Here is a 17,416-nt window from a genome sequence, read left to right as displayed (position 1 = left end):
TTTAAGGTTGAATGGACAATACAACCATCAATACACCATGCTTCATTTACTTATGCTTGTTAAATGGGTTTTGATAAGGATATTGATCTATTATAATTATTATCATTTAAAATTGCCATATACAATGCAACTGCATATTTATTAGTGTATATATTGAATATACATGGCTTTTTACTAGGATTTAAAAAAATAAAAAGGCAATTTAGTCGAAAGAAACTAACTTTTGGTCTCACTCATTCGTTTTATAGTTTGTTTCTAAACATATCTGATTTTGTCAACCAACCAAATTTTATTAAAATGCACTAGTAATTATTGGTTTCAATCCTTTTTAAATTGTTATGGATTTCAGCTGCAAACAAGTTATTAATCAAATTAGTGGAGTTTTAAGAACGGTGACAACAATTTGAAGGGCACATATCACAATTTTAACAAGAGTCATTTGCTAAAACACTCCCTATAATTTCATGGATTTACTAAAACATATCTATAGTTTGCATTATACTAAAACACCCCATGTGATTTGCAATTGATCTACTTAATCAAACCTTCTATTAAGTGACAGTAGAAAATGACAGTTTTGACTCTAATGTTCAATTGAATAAATTTAATCAAAATAAAATACAATTTTTCCCCTAATAAGACACAAAAAACCACTCTATTTGGCTCTCTTTGGTCATTTTTTTTTTCTATATGAAGAAGTGTTAGGTGACAAAACAAACACCTCTCAGTGAAAGGTTGATTAAGTAAATAGGTTATAAACTATAGGGTAGTTTTAAGTAAATCCATGAAGCTATAGAGGGTGTTCTAGTAAATGGCCCTTTTAACAATTTAATGTCACTAAAAATCTTGAGGGAGCAGTACTCAATAAGAGAGTTGTAAACTTGCAATTAGGAATGCTCATGGTTTGATTAACCGAATTGTGAGCCTTTTTTTTTTCAAACCAAACTGGTGGTACTGGTTTTTGGAAAACTGATAATCAAAACCAAATCAAAGCTGATCGATTAACCAGTCGACCGATTCAGTTAATTGTCAGTTCAGTTCATCGGTTAATTTTTGGTTTTTCAATTTATATATAATAAATAATATTATATATATTAATAATATATATATATATATATATATATATATATATATGTATATAATATAGGAATGTAAGCATATTGGTCAGTTTGTTTAACTGCCTGTTTTCTTTATTGGTTAACCAAAATTGAACCGATACCTTTGAATTGTTAAAAATCCCGAACAGACCAGTTTGATTAAACAGATTTTTTGGTTTGGTTTCATTGATTCGGTTTAGATTTTCGGTTTTTTGGTTTTTCTTGCTCACCCCTACATGCAATATATCAAGTTCGTCCTAATGCTATAAGGAAAAATGTTTTAAATTGTTTGCCAGCTACAAAAGGAATTTTTTTCCTTCTTTTTGAAAGAAACAAAAGTCAAACTTAACCGTTATTTGGAAAAACAATCATAAAATTGACTCCACACTAACTACTAGTAAGGAAAAGGGAAGAAAAATCCCAAACCAAAATAAGCTCCCAAAATAAAGATTATAAATACATTAATAAACAGCATACTATGAAATATGAATTATCATTTATTGTCTTGAGCCTCAACTGAACTTTTCTTGAAGGGCCAAGGTTTGAATCCTCTCTGGAGCATCTTCTCCACCTCCTCAAATGGCAATCCTTTGGTTTCAGGTACTAACAAGTAGATAAGAACTAAGGCAGCACAGGAGACTCCAGCAAACAGTAAAAATGTATAGGCTGAGCCTAGCTTCTGTGTTAAAGATAAGAAAGACATGCTCACGATGAGATTTGAAACCCAGTTAGCCACTGCAGCCATCCCTCCACAAAGTCCTCTGTATTTCAAAGGGTATATCTCCGAGTTCACAATCCAAGGGGCTGTTCCCATTCCTGGCGCATAAGAGATAATGTATAACCCTAAGCCCAGCAATGCCAAAACCCCAAATTCAGATGGACATCCTCTAGTGAACCATTGCCGATGTTCTCCTTGGCATCCACTTCTTGAACTGGGGATGGAGACCAAACATGCACCAGGATGATTCTGCATGCATAACAGAGTGAACCCAATAAATAAAAAATCTTGTAACATAAAGACTTATTATCATTATTATTATTATTATCATCATCATCATTTTGGAAGGTGCAGGAGGATTAAGGGTGTCAATAGATCAGTTTTAGATTGGATCCGTCCAGTCCAAAATCAATTTAGACGGATTGGACAGACCAACAACACACATTGAATTGGATCAATTCGGTCCAAAATATGTCCATCCATAACAAATTTGTATTGGATTGGATTAAGCCAATATCTGATCCATTAACATAAGATAAGAATATATGTGTCAGTGAATCAAGTTTGGGTTGAAACCAATCTAAATCAAAATAAATTTGAATAGATTGGATGGTTCAGACATTGAACTGGACCAGTCCAAATTGATCTAAAACATTCATTTGATTGGATTGGACCTGATCCATATAATAGACTCACATTGGTGTAGCGGATTGGACCAAATCCAGTCCAACTGACATCTCCAAGGAGGATGAAGGTAAAAGGAAGGTAACAGCAAGGTGTAACATACTATCTGATCATGTAAATATGTAGCCAAAAGCTTGATTTACTAAAAAGAAAAGCATACAATTAGTAAGCAAGTATTCCGAAAAAATGTATAGAAATTGGATGATTAGTTTTATCCATTACTGATGTTAGAAACTTCGAGTTTTGTGTTTTCGGATTTGCCAGTCTGAGATGCAATTGGATTTTTATTATTTTACTGAAAATGCGAAGATATATAATTATTTTGATTAAACAACTTACGAAATAAATTTCAAGAAATGATGAAATTTTCATGATTTCAGGATCAAGCTTTTGAATTTTAATATCAAAACACTACCAGTTTTCTAGTACCTTTTAATCAAAAATATGATAACATGTATTAATGTATATTTCGTTATACTATTGAAAAATATTTTAAATTTGATAAGTCCAACACTTTAGTTGAATTCATTGATAAATGAATGATGAGGGCGGATTTGACCCTCCAATGATATTGTGACACATGGCACCTCAAAACAATTAGGTGACACCCGGAATCACTTTGACAACAACTTGCCTCATCCAAGTTAATGGTGTCCCACCTAGCGACCTAGCACAGACGCCGACCTGGCGGCTTGGCCCAAGCACGACCTGGCAACCTAGCACAGGCGCGACCTGGCAACCTGGCAGCCTAGCATAGGCACCGACATGGCGGCCTAGCCCAGGTGCGACTTGGCGACTTGACACATGCGCCGACCTGGCGACTTGTAAGACATGCTCACCGACAAATTCGGCATGCATATCCTAACACTCTCATGATCATTGAAAGTTGGCCCACGTGCCGAACGATCGAGAGAGTGGTCAACGTGCATGGAAATTACCTCTAGGAATCTTGAACCATTTAGACGACCTCGCAGAAATCTCGGATATGGTGCGTGAAGCCCACGCCAAACAATGCCTATATAAAGGCACCAACCCCAATGGCAAGGGGGCAAGCAAATAAGCAAGTTCTAGCTCTCAGACTTTGTGATTTTTAGCTCGCAGTCTACTATGAGAGTACTGACTTAAGCATAGGAGCTACCTCGCCAGGTTAGCCACCACGGGTCCTCTGACATTTGGTTCCTTGCAGGTCTCTAGAGAGCAACGAAGCTCATCAATTTAGCTTGCCACCAGGCAGCTCGACACTTGATCAACCCGACACCTCACAGGCAGCCCTGCACTTGGTCAGCCCGACACCTCACAGGCAGCTCGGCACCTAGGCAGCTCCACTTCGGCCTCAAAATCATCAGCCACTTGGAAGCAGACCAAATGATGAGGTACTTAGCCAAAAATTGATACATCAACAAAAATTGATTCATCAAATGTCCCTTAGGGAATTTTTTAAAATTAAATAGCTAACTTAACGTTATTAAAAAAACGACGTCAGAAATATTACATATGTTGTTTTTATTATAAACTGAACAAGAAATTGCATCCTATTAGTCTGTTAGTAATTATTAACTAAGTGGGCTTTCGGATGCATAAAATCGCAGTAATAGTTTTAACTGAGGGGGCGTTCTTGTTTTAGATTTAGAGAGGAGGGAAAATTGGTTAATTGATCAAGAAACTCATGTTCTTTTTTCACATTTATGTGGAGATCAAGAAACGTTTATTTTCATGGATACTTATCCGATTAAGTAATATCCACCTCCTAAGTGGATAAAAAACTTTCCCACCTAGGAAAAAGTTTTCAGCACTTGAATGAGACAAAATGCCTCTTTTAATAATTGAATTTTATGACTAAAATGGTCATTACCTTATTTACATGGGAAATAAAAGAACATTGGTAAATGCACTTACCTGGATAAGTCTTTCCTGAGAAACACTTACCTGGGTAAGTGTATTCACCCCAATAAATAACTTACTGAAAAGCGAATGGGGCCTAAAAGTAGGGGTGAGTAAGAAAGCACAAAAAACAAAAACCAATGGAAACCGAATCGGAAAGCCGGTTAATCAAATTAGTAGTTAGCCAAACCAACCGATATATATATAGATATATATTATGTATTGTATATATTATATTTATATTTATACTTTTAGATAGAAATAAATCCACCACTATTTGACTTAAATGAATTTTCCCTCTTTCCCCTTTTTGATACCTAAAGGCTAATACCAAAACTGAAAACCTGTGTTTTCCACTTGTTCATCTTCCTCCCCAGTTCCCCTTGCTTTCCTCCGGCACCAATCATCATCTTCCATCATTTGATTTCAGCATTGGTTGATAGTTGTCCTCTGATGGCCTCACCCCCTTCCTTCTCTGTTATGGCCATGCCAGAAGGCTCAGAACTGAGCTCTCTCTCTCTCCTGTCATCTCCCTCCGCCGCTCTGCGCCAACCGCCAAGCGGCAATACCAGTTACTGGAAAGCATCAAGCCACCAAAGCTAGGCGCCAGCTACTCCCACTCTAGCGACACCTATCATCTCCGCCACCTCTCACTTCAGGTTCAGGCGACTTCAACCACTCCGGCATCGGCAAACCAGCCACCACTTCAGTGTTCATTGTCTAAGTTCAACTTTAGGCCTTCAGCTTGTTTAAGGTTTTTTTTTTTTGCATAAATATTATTTATAGTATATTTTTTTATTTTTTTGCATAAATATTATTTATAGTGTATTTCTTTTTTTTTTTTGCATAAATATATAGGCCTTCAAGCTTCAGACTTCAAGCTTCAGCTTGTTCATTGTCCAAGTTTACTGCACAAAAAAATCAAAAAAGCCGGTTAACCGTCGCATCGGTTTGATTTTGATTCAAATTATTAGAAAACCGATCAAATCGGTTCAGTTAAGGTAAAAAAAAAAAACTCACGGTGAGTACACCTAACTAAAAAGTTTCTCTGGATTGTAGAAAAGGAAAACTTTGATTATATTGGAAATGATATCCAATTGCGTTTCATTTAAATTAGGAAAAGACTGTTCATTCATTCCCATTCTTTTATCTCTTTATAGAAAAATATTACCTAACTTTTAAATTAACCCTCTCTGATTTTCTTTTTGCCATTATTGATTACAAGGTAGTGGATCAAAAGAAATACTTAAGACAAAACTTACCTTGTTCGCACAAAACCCACACTGAGGAGATGCTTTCAAGCATGTCATACAAGTCCAAGATGAAGAATCTGGGGCTGTCATGTAACTGGGACAAGTCATGTTCCCACCGAAGTGCATTGAGTCTGATCTACTAATGGTGGGTGAATGAATAGAAGCTTCATTGAACACCGCAAACAACAGTAGAAGACAACATATGATGCCAACCATACTAACAAGAAGAAGCCTCCTCCTCCCAAATCTATCAAGGCATAACATGCTAACGATGGTTCCAATAAAATTGAGACCAGATGTAATGAGAGAGAGCGCCAAGGCCAAAGAGTTGGAAGCAAAACCAGCCAACTGAACAATGGTTGGACTGTAATACATAACTGTATTGATACCCACAAACTGCTGAGCCACTTGACACAGAATACCAGCAGCTAGCCCTCTGCGTACAATCTTGTTACTCCATGCTTTCCTTACTTTCGTGAGGATGTTATCTCCACCAATACAACCTTCTGCTATTTCAGCTTCAACAGACAACCGTAGGGCCTCTTCCTCTTGCTCAACCTCATGAGGTTCATATATTTTATTCAAAATGTCCACAGCTTCCTTTCTCTTGTTCTATTTCATGGAAATATATACAAAGCAAATAGTAAGTATAATAAGAAATTGGTGGATATGATTATGGAGTTAATGCTCTTCACATTAAAACAAATTCATTAATGTACCACATAAGAGATTAACAGATTATAGAAAAAGAAATGACCTCTCTGTAGAGCCATCTAGGGGATTCAGGAAGTGACAGCATCAGTAGACCCTGAATGATTGCTGGAATTCCAGCCACTCCTAACATCCAACGCCAAGTTCCAGGTACCTGAAAGAAGGAAAATTCCATTACAAAATTATTATCAAGATTTATCATTTCTTTTAGTTATATTAATGTAAGTCGGAATTAGAATCAGAATGGTCCATTCCCATAATCTGTTTGGTTCAGACAGGAATGGGAATAGAAATTGAAATCAACAAAAATGGGATTTCATTCCCACGGGGGAGGGGGGGGGCAGGGAATGGCCATTCCCTCAAATGAGGAAATGCCATTTCAGCAAGAATGGGGATGGGATTCCAATTCCATCCAACCAAACAGTTGGAATAGGAATAGCCCATTCCGGTTCTCATTGTAGACCCCTATTCCCACGAACCAAACGGGGCCATAGGTTAATGAATGAAACGGTACAAGTTGTTTATTATGTACCTTGGTGAATGCAAGATTGATCAAGTATGACACTAACTGCCCTCCTGTAATTAGCAAACCATTAATACTAACAAGGGCTCCTCTAATTCTAGCTGGAGAAGCTTCTGAAATATAAAGAGGTGCAGTCATAGAAGCCATTCCAACTCCTAAACCCACTAAAATTCTTCCAATAATTAACATCCATGGCCAAAATGAGGCAGCCATGATTACTGCACCGAAGAAGAACAGGACATCAGCCAACAAAATGGATTTCTTTCGTCCATATCTATCGTTGATCCATCCACCAAATGCAGCACCAACTATAGCTCCTGCTACAGCCATGCTGACAATGGTCTCCTGCACAATGAAAATATAAAAGTTAGGATGGCATAATAAGGAGGGTTTTAACTCAATCTCAGTTTGACATCACACTAGAAACTCACCTGTAACACTGTGCTCCTATCAACAGACTCAAAGTTATCTCGTATGTAAAGAAGAGCACCAGAGATAACTCCTACATGCCAGCCAAATAACAAAACTATTTGTTAAGGGTGCTACAACTAACCTTTATTTTTATGGGCTTTGCACTATATATTTGTATTTGCACTTGGAAGAAGTATAAATACAAATATGTAGAGTGCAGAACCCCGTATTTTGTATTATTTGGCTCAGTTTGGAAAGAGTACAAATACATACAAAATACAAGGTTTTGCACTCTATATATTTGTATTTGTACTCCTTTCAAAACTGAGCCTTAGCTGTGTTTGGTTGCAATGCAAATAAATTTGCACTAATACAAAACTATGGCAATACAAGTGATTTGAGTGTAAATTCTGACATATTTTTCAAAATTTATCTTATTTTGTTTGATTGCAGTATAAATGAAATAAATTAAGACATGAAGCAGAATAAAGTAAAACCCCAAACAAAATTACACAAGATTTTGCATTTTATTCATTTGCATTCCCATGTATTTGTACTAGTGCAAATAAAATTGCACTGCAACCAAACACAGCCTTAAAGTTTAAGGTTAGAGGTTAAAATTTTAGGGGTTTAGGGTTCAAGGCTTAAGGTTAGGGTTTAGGGTTTAAGATTTGAGAGTTTTATCTAACAATCAAGAGAGACTTCAGACTTGGTCTGACCTCGGTAGGAGAATATGTGTTACAGATTTTCATATGTTTACATTAATTATCTAAAGATTCCATGAGTGATTCTTGTACATTCATTTAATAGCAGCGAAGAACTTATAAAGTTACTACAGAGAGTAATTTGAAAAAAAATAATAATAAATTGAAGATTCGAGCACTGACTATATAATTCATAAATTTATTAGCAAATCATGCATGAAAATTGCTGACACTCAGAGAAAGAAATTAAGTTGGTTTGGGTACCTGTGTCGTAACCAAAAAGGAGTCCTCCAATCCCAGCTGAGAGGGCAAGACGCAAGATGTAAGGCCGTTTCCAGGAAGTATTCCAGCATTCTATGAATTCTGCTTTGTTGGCTTTGTGAATGCCGCCCTCCATTGTATTGTATGTAAACTGTGAACATATATACACCCAACAACTCCTTTCTACTGGTTTAATAGTTGGAGAACACAGGAAAGTTATATATAATGGAATCAATCAGAACCTGCACGTCTCAGAACAATTAGAACTTGAGAGAGGCAGTTAATGTCAAACAATTCAATTACAGTCACTCAATATTTTAAGCTATTTTTTCTTCTTAAGAACCTTCCCTCAACTCTCTGTTTTCTCTAATTTGCAGAAAAGTTTACCTTCACGAAAGCACTCAGTAAGCGATTTTCTTCTCTAGGTGAATCTGTTCTTATCTAGAGGGATTGTATATGAGTAAAAGGTGGACGTAGATCTGTTTCAATTCAACCAGCGAAATGAAGATAACATAAGAGAGTAAATAGGGAAGCAGAAGGACGACTAACCTCTGATTGGTGATGTCTACTAGACGAACTTATTGTTTTCCTTCTTCTTCCTTGTGCTTCTCCTACTACTACGGTATTATGATAACGATGAAGAGAAAGAGTAAGCAGTTTTATGGAAAAAGTGGGGGGATATATTTGGTATCCTATTGAATTTGTGACTCCTGGATATACTTGGAATTGGAAAGTGTGATTAACAGAGTCGAATTGTACGAATAGATTGCACCGTTGCAGGGTTTGGCTTCCCTAATCTATGTATATATTAATAATTGAGTCCGGATTAGCTGCCTAGTTTAGGGGCTGTTTAACCAATATTAAGGCCCCACGTCGACCTTGCATATGGATAGATGAGGAAAGAATCCCATCTTGATCTCAAGCGAATCTGCTGCAATTTAGGGCTTCAAACGGATGGGATCAAATCGGATACGGGTACATCCAAAATTTGATTAGAAGTTCGTATTGTATCTATTTTCTGTATCTATAAGATTCGAATTGAATTTCGATTGCAATCGTATTTTGAATGGTATGAGTTAAAATAAAAATGATCCAAGTAGGGTAAAAGACTTAAATATATCCCGAGTTTTTAACAATTAATGTATGTTTGTTTGAAACCATTTTTCCATAAAAAATTTTGCTTTAAGACATGTATTGAAAATGGGGAAGGTGTGTCTTGAAGCAACACTGAATTTGGCGTTTCTTGGAACTGCAGCTTGTTGCTGCCAACAGAGACATGAGGTGGCTATGATAGGGACATGATGTGTAATTGGATAATAGGTACCAGTATTGAAAACGTTTCCTGGAGCATTGGTACAAAACAGAAAGCGTTGTTGTTGCTCCAGGAAACGTCCTACTTGGCAACAATATTTCCAAACAAAAGAAAGACATTGTTTTCTTAGAAAACGGTGCTTCCAACCCACACATCAGCAACACCGTGCTGAGAAAACGGTATTGTATTTGCAGCATCGATGCCAAACATATACTTAAATATACCCTGAAGTTTTAAAATGGACATAAAAGACTGAAACATTAATTCATTAACCTCATATTGGACTTAAAAACATGCATACCTAATGGATAGAAATGTTAAGATCCATTTATATATGTCATCATATAGTATGTGTTTGATACCTTCTTTGTTTATTGAATAAACGTTTGTACTTTATTTGCTAATAAAACCGAGAAATACAATAATTGCAACCGTTTATAACAACTAGGCACCACTTTAGCATAACAGTAAATAAACGCCTGGCCGTTTGTGGAAGCTTCAAAATCTAACTTCTACAAACGTCTGACATACATGCACATAAACCAAAGTTTGCTTTTTACATTTTTTATATATACAAAAAAGCAAGAGAGAGAAAATGCCGAGATGATGCCTATGTGGCACTATCAATAAAAGTTTACTGAATAGACGTAAAGGAACCAAACACCCTCCTAATCCCTTTAAAATTTTAAAATCCTTATTTTGCCCTTCCACGCCTTATCAATAGTTGAGATGGGTGTATAAATTTTTCAAAGACCCGGTCTTTTTTTTAGCAAATAAAGAGATAAATGGTTGCACTCCATTTTGCACAGTGATGACCTAATATGTATTAACTTTTAAGTAGAGCCAGTTACTGTCTTACTGAATGGACAAAAATCTATGAGCTAGAGAGGCTGATTTCTTTAACTCAATAAAACTTGGGTGGCTCACATGGACATTGGCTTTGGACCATTGTCAGGCATCCCCATCCCCACAGTTAGGGGCAGCATCCAGTTGAGTATGTGGTGCAGGTCCCATAACTGCCCCATTCCTGGAAGATCTTCATCCAGGGGCAGGGGTTTCCTCTCCTCATCTGGCTTCCGAAGCTCTTCATACACAACATCATTGCCTTTGAGAAGGAATTCACTCAGCGAGAGGAATTGTGAGAATACCTTCTCTTCTTAACCGTTGGGGGAAATCTCCAGCAAAGCTATCATGGTTGAAGAGGTAAGCTGCCACTTTACGGATACCAGTTTATCCAACTTGAATCAAGCATTTCAAAACAAGCTCTTGCCTGAAAAGCCTTTTGCGTTATTCAATATTGCAAATGGTTCTGTTTGAAAATTTGAAGAATAATAAAGGCTAAAAGAGTCTTTCAATTGATTCTGTTAACGATCAGAAGGCATGTTTAAGTGTAATTAAAAAACTCGGGTATGTTTAATTCAATTACTGAAAATTCAGGGTATGTTTAAGTCTTTTACCTATATTAACAAAATGAAAAAGTTAGCTTTATATTATGTTTTATCTTTCATGAACAAAATTACTAGTATTAAACTTGAAATGGGGTGGGTACCATGCTCTATCCCTGTCCCCAATTCCGATAGGGACGAAAAATGAACCCCTATCCTCCATTTCATTTTTTATTATTAATTAAAAGCTTGCTTTGAGAAAACAGATTCACTTGAATGGCATTATTTAGGGCTGTTAATGGGTCGGGTCTAAGTAGAACCAGTCCACTAGTCCTGAACTAATTATTAATCGAGACAGAATCAAACAACTAGAACTGTGCCGGTTAATAGTTGAGTCTATCAGGTCCATACCTAATCTAATATACTGAAAAATATATTTGTTTATTTAAATTATAACTTAAATTTTAAATTTTGATAATATCACCTTAATAAAATTGATAAAAAAAGACTAAATTATTTATATGTTAACAAGTTACGGGAAGATTTCTTAAAGTATCCCTATGGTTTAGTAAATTGACTAACTCTACCCTTATTATTTATATATTGTCTTAAAGTACCCTAAAGTTTTTTGACAATTGTCTAAAGCCTACCTTGTTGTTAACTTTCCGTCACATTCCATTTATGTGACATCGCATATGATATTTTTTGAAAATTCTTAAAATACCTTTTTAAAAATTCCTAAAATTAGTAAACCTTTGAATTCCTAAAATATTTGACCAGCCCCCTTGCTTCAGACGCCGAGAATAAAATGATTCTGGGTTGAGATCGATTCTTGGTTTTAGGTAAGACTATCTGAACAAATGTTTTGTTTGCATAGTTGGAATATTTCGTTCTCAAGTACTTCACTCCGAGCTTCTTACTACGATCCTTAACCGATATCCTTGCAGTTAGGAATGGCAACGGGGCGGGTTTGGGGCGGAGATCATATTCCCCGTCCCCGTCCCTGATCTCCAATGGGGATGAAATTTGTCCTCCATCCCCGATCCCCGATCCCCGACGGGGATGGGTTCTCCATAGAGACCTGAATCCTCGAATTTTTTTAGATAATAATATTTATTTGAAAAATAAATTTACTTAAAATAAATAAAAATGTTAAATTATAAATAATTTTTAAATATGTTTATATATATAATATAAATAATATAATAATATATATTTAATATATATATAATCGGAGTTGGGGCGAAACGGGGACCTCAATCTCCATCCCCAACCCCGACCCCTATCAAGGATTCCTATTCATCCTCATCCCCGTCCTCGCCCCACCAAAACAATCACCATCCCTGACCCATCGGGTCGGGGAAGTCAGGTCCTCATCAGGGATGGGAAAAATTGCCATCCCTACTTGCATTATGTATCTCTATGTCTCTCTCTATGCCCTCGGATAATGGACAATACCATCATCGTGGTCTCAACTCTCTATAAATCCACTTTGTGCTCCATTGACCTCTCTAGATCTAAATTCTTCTCTCATGTGGGCCTCACCAATTTGGTTCTGAATTGCAGCGGCGAAGAATATGGAAAAGCTAAGCCGTGTCAGGTGTAAATCAATTTTCGGACGCAAAGGATTGGGTGGATTGCGGTTGGATGTAGGAAGCTGAGGGTTATCAACTTCAAGTGGTGTTTGGATGTCACTAATTTTAGTGTTGGTTAAGGCGTTTGTTTGGCATCATTGCTATTGCTTCAGAAAATGATGTCACATCAGAAAAAAATGGTGTTTCAGAAAATGGGCATTTGTTTGGAGCTATTTTTTCATAAAAAACGATGCTCCAAGTCATGTCTCGGAAATTAGGAAGGCATGGCTTGGAGTAACCCCAAATTTGACGTGTCCTGGAATTGCAGTTCGTTATTGTCAACAAGTATGTGAGGTGACAGTGATGTGACACTGGATAATGGGCACCGGTGCTGAAAACATTTCTTAGAGCATTGATACGAAACAGAAAAAATTACTATTGTTCCTATCCTATCTGACTGCAACGATTCTAAACAAAAAAAGCACAGCGTTTTCTCAGAAAACAGTGTACATCAAGCAGCACCGTTTCTTCATACTTCTTTTCTAAGCTATCATGTATTAATGCTGCTTTCTTCTCTGTTCGTATCCTTTTCGCCAAAAATAGAAATTTGTTTGTATTATTATTGAATAGAAGTATCATTTGGTGATACCTTTCATTCTTTTCTATTAATTATTTGTTTGCTTTTGTTTTCTTCTTTTGCATTCTTTTATTGTTCTATTCTGCATATGCTGAACTAAAAGGTCGCCACCGTCTGTTTGGGGTTTCCGTAGCCAACAACCACAACAATTGCCAACATTGCCGCAGACTCATTGGATTCCAGCCACCAGTTAGCGGTGCCCCAATGGCTCTATCTCGGGTGGCTAGAGGATTAGTGCAATCATCCTCGGCAAATAGACCCAAGTGGAGAACTCTCTCTACCTTAGAGTCATCCTCTTCACCCTTCTAATGGACCCAAACTATCATAGATAGGGGTAAGCACTATTTGGTTAAAACCAAAAAATCGAATTGAAAATTTCAATTTTGGCTTTTTCAGTTTTTGGTTTAATTGATTCGGTTAATTCAGTTTTTGGTTATTTTGGTTTTCAGTTTCAATTTTTAGAATTAGAATTTCGGTTAACCAAATTAACTGAATTTTTTATTATTATATGTAATGTATAACATATAATATGTAACATATAATATATAATATATTATATGTTCATATATTAATGCATAATATACTAAAATTTGATTTCATAATATATATTATGTTATAATATATATAATAGAGTATATACAATTAAAATTTGGTTTTAACCGAAATAACCAAAAATCGAACCAAAAATTCGGTTTCGGTTATATTTTGTTTTTTCTAAATTTTGGCTTCGATTTTGATTTTATTTTAGTTCGATTTTTAAAATTTTGGTTTATTTGGCTTGGTTTTTAACCGAATAAACCGAATGCTCCTCCCTAATCATACTGTTTTTGAAAATTTTCATCAGTTGCGTTTTATTTTGAAAGTATGAGGAATAGTGGAAGTCAAAATCGACATATCTTTTTTTCCATTAGTGCTTAACAACAATGTCAATTATCAGAAAACTTGGGGGTATTTTAAGACAATATATAAATAATAAGGGTAGAGTTCATCAATTTCCAAAACCATAGGGATACTTTAAGAAATTTGCCCATACCAAAAACTATATTCTTCTTCTTAGCAATTTTAACTATTGTTATTATTATCTTATTTATTATCTATCAAATCTAACCATTATGAACATAAAATATGATAAAAATTATAAGAAAATAGACAAAATCTGAAACTAGAACCGTTACAATTGATTCAGTCAATTTGAGTCCCTCAAGTAGACCCAATCCATTGTATACATATATAAACATACATACTTACATACATACATACTTACTTACTTACCCTATTATAATGTTCTTCATTTTCTCTTTGCAAGAATAGAAAAGAAATTTTAGGCTTAGGTCTAGGTTTTGTTTTCTGGCCTAGGCTAAGGTTAGGCCCTACACACATTTACATACATATCATTTTACATATTTATATATGTTGTTTTATATTATAACACCTATAATATATATTATATATAAAATTGCATTTTATAAAATGTACAAAATAAATTTTATACACATTTTATGTTATATAATATAAAATAGTATATTATTTAATATTTTATACATAAAAGTCAAAGCCCTTTAGTCTCGACCCGATTCATACTAGGCCTGACCCATTATCACTGATAACCCTGCATTTTGATGCCTTAAGGGCATCAATTCAGGGGTATTTTCTGCCTTAGAATAGTCAAAGTGCATCATTTTCCTAGTTAAAATCAATTATGTGACCTTTAAGGGTCTCTGTGCAAATTATGTGGGAAGTTTTCTAAGCTGAAGGCTGAAGTGCAGTTTTTGGGAAGTTGGTGTGAAGACCAGCTGGGAGAGGGGGTGTTTTTGTAAATAAGTGAGAACAGAAGGGTGCCTCCTATCTACTAAACCCAGTTAGCGCCCATCCTATTGTATGACCATGCTCCCCTCTCCTTAGCAAACCCTAGGGAGCTTTTTTAACCTAATCTTTTAATTCTTAGCAAACCCTAGCCGCTCCCAGGTGTTTAATCTCTACCCTCCACCTCTTTTAATTTCAACCACTCATTTTAGGGCTCTCCTTTATAGCTTTTAAACCCTGGGGTGCCACATATTTTGCTAATCCTCACCATCAAATCTCAGCCACTCCCTCCATCTTATATCCCAACCATTCAATCTAGGGCACCACCTATTCTTTTAATCTTAACCCTTCAACCCTAGATGTTCTAATCTACACCCTCCATTTCTAGGTGCCTAAATCTCATCCATACATAATATTGGGTGCCCTCTCCTTCAATTTTCAGCCATAGGATCACCCCAAAACCATCTTAGCCATCCATTAGAAACCCTAGGGCATCCCTAACTTTGCTAAATCCCAGTTGCCGCCCCCCATCTTTCTCCCTATTTCCAGTTTTGTCCACCCTTCTCTATAAAAAGGGTCCTAGGGGCCCTGTAGAAGGGGTTGGTCAATTCACCCAGTTAACAAGGCTAAGGTTTCTTGAGGAGTTCAAGGGCTATAGAAGGGGTTCCTACAAACTGTTCAACCATTCTGCAACTACCGCCACTGGATCTGATAAACCATTCTTTTCTTTTCTTTATTTTATTTTCTATTATTTTTATTTCTGCAATCTTTTAGATTTAATTCTTATATGTTTCTCTGTTTTGCAGATCTGATTTCGTTCAGTTCAAGGCTAAGGTGTGTTAAGGGGTTCGAGGGTTGTAGAAAGGACAGACGCCCGATTCTTGTCAGGGGGTTTCCTACAAGCTGTCTAGCCGATCTATAGCTACTGCCACCAGATCCGGATTATGGATTGTTTTATTTATTTATTTATTTTATTTCCTTTGTTGATTCCCATACTTCATTATATTTTCATTTTTATTTATTGTCTTGTTTAAATTTGAAACATTTAATTTCAGTAATAATAGATTTTATTTTTGTCTTTTTTGCCATTCCCGATTGCATTCTCTTGTCCAGATCTAAGTATATATTAATTTTTCACTTGCTTCCCTGCGGATACGACCCATTCTCACCCATTTATTAAGTTAGTAGTTGTTTGAGAAATGACAAAAATTATAAATATTTAAATTGGTGTTCCGGAGTGTTTAACAACACACTTTTGGACACACCAATCACTAACTTCAAATAGGTTCTATAGTCTTTTTAATTTACTGTTGTTGTAATGCCACTTAGTTAACAAGTCCCTCCTTTTCGATTTAATGAAAATGGTTTGTGTTGTTAATGGATAAGATCTGACCTAGGTTAGGGTAGAATCAACTTATGTGCAAAACTAGTTATGAACCATATATCGAATCTAAGCTAATTATAATTGATAATTACTTCTAACCTATAATTTGACAATGAACCCACTTATTTTTTATATTTACACATCTATACTTTATATAAAGAAAAGCGGTCCACATCAACATGTCTTTCCTTTCTCCAAACCCCCTTTCTAGCACTCTCATTTCCTCTTTCTAGCACTCTCATTTCGCCAAGTCACCAAGGTTTTATCCTATCTTATTAGGCCACTTTATCTTCCTCTTATCTCTCTCTTCTTTCCCTTTCCCAGCCCCCCATTAAGATAAGTCATTAGGGGTTTGGCCTTGTTAGATAGAGCATGCTCTTAGATCCAATTAGATTGATGTACACTAACTTTTATGTATTAATAATATTGTTTATGTTTAAATTGTTGTGCTTTTGTGAATTACTCCTTAAACTAGACATTTATGACACTTGTGTTAATTTAAAAAAGTTCTCAACCATTGGATAAACTACGGGGAGAATATATTGCTAAGGTTGACACTAGTGTACTACCAAATTGGTGGAGCAACTAGTCTCAACTACTAGGGTTAGACCCCAAGTATAGTGAGTGGGTGTTTGTGAGAAGCACTGAGCCTAGACCAATTTTCTGTTATGCTCTAGACCTTGGTGATAGGTGGGCAAAATATGAAAGTTAAACTTAACCAGCTAGATCTTGGACTGAGCTACATTTGATATGCCGACTAGTGAGATTCACTTAGGGTCAAATACCCAAGTACGTTGGAGCAATTTAGGATATTACCTGAGTGGATGATCATAGTGATAGGATTAGCTCATTTGTCAAAGAAAGTGAATATCATAGTTTACACTCTCTCTGCTGGAAACCTAAAACTACCGATAGTGGATATAACTGTATTTGAAATCTGTTTCGCAAATGTTTTTATACTTATATTATATTGTTTTTTGAAAAATGTTTGCAAACTTTTTAATCCCAGGATCCATCTAAGAAGAGGGTGTGGCACTGCATTTTATAGTCAGGGAAAAGGTCCTTCCCTATAAGCTAT

General features: G+C 35.9%; 1 protein-coding gene across 3 annotated transcripts; it reads right to left on the bottom strand.

Annotated features, from left to right (window-relative positions):
• Positions 1 to 1,382: 1,382 nt before the first annotated feature.
• On the bottom strand, positions 1,383 to 8,996 carry LOC148865377 (inositol transporter 4-like). Of its 3 annotated transcripts, none has more exons than XM_088975455.1 (7): positions 8,793 to 8,996; positions 8,247 to 8,485; positions 7,299 to 7,369; positions 6,877 to 7,212; positions 6,391 to 6,498; positions 5,643 to 6,245; positions 1,383 to 2,064 (listed from the first exon to the last, which is right to left on the bottom strand). In XM_088975455.1, exons 2-7 carry the CDS (start codon positions 8,377 to 8,379, stop codon positions 1,591 to 1,593), a joined length of 1,725 nt encoding a protein of 574 aa, XP_088831581.1. In that variant the 5' UTR covers positions 8,380 to 8,485; positions 8,793 to 8,996; the 3' UTR covers positions 1,383 to 1,590. The 3 variants fall into 3 exon arrangements, with proteins under 3 accessions (XP_088831581.1, XP_088831582.1, XP_088831583.1); XM_088975456.1 differs by lacking the exon at positions 8,793 to 8,996 and adding an exon at positions 8,631 to 8,757; XM_088975457.1 differs by lacking the exons at positions 7,299 to 7,369; positions 8,793 to 8,996 and having other exon boundaries at positions 8,247 to 8,377.
• Positions 8,997 to 17,416: the final 8,420 nt, after the last annotated feature.

This window comes from Nelumbo lutea, chromosome 3 (genome assembly GCF_056320005.1).
Source record: "Nelumbo lutea isolate HS-2025 chromosome 3, American lotus-T2T, whole genome shotgun sequence".
Classification (NCBI taxonomy): domain Eukaryota; kingdom Viridiplantae; phylum Streptophyta; class Magnoliopsida; order Proteales; family Nelumbonaceae; genus Nelumbo; species Nelumbo lutea.
This window is presented reverse-complemented; position numbering and strand designations above follow the sequence as displayed.

Bases quoted from the DNA above. Each gene is read 5' to 3' on its own strand.
- LOC148865377 (XM_088975455.1), bottom strand. From the start codon at position 8,379: ATGGAGGGCGGCATTCACAAAGCCAACAAAGCAGAATTCATAGAATGC. The intron at 7,213-7,298 runs GTGAGTTTCTAG...TTCATTGTGCAG, and splicing joins ATAGGAGCACAGTGTTACAG to GAGACCATTGTCAGCATGGC. The intron at 6,499-6,876 runs GTACATAATAAA...TCCTTCTTTCAG, and splicing joins TCAATCTTGCATTCACCAAG to GTACCTGGAACTTGGCGTTG.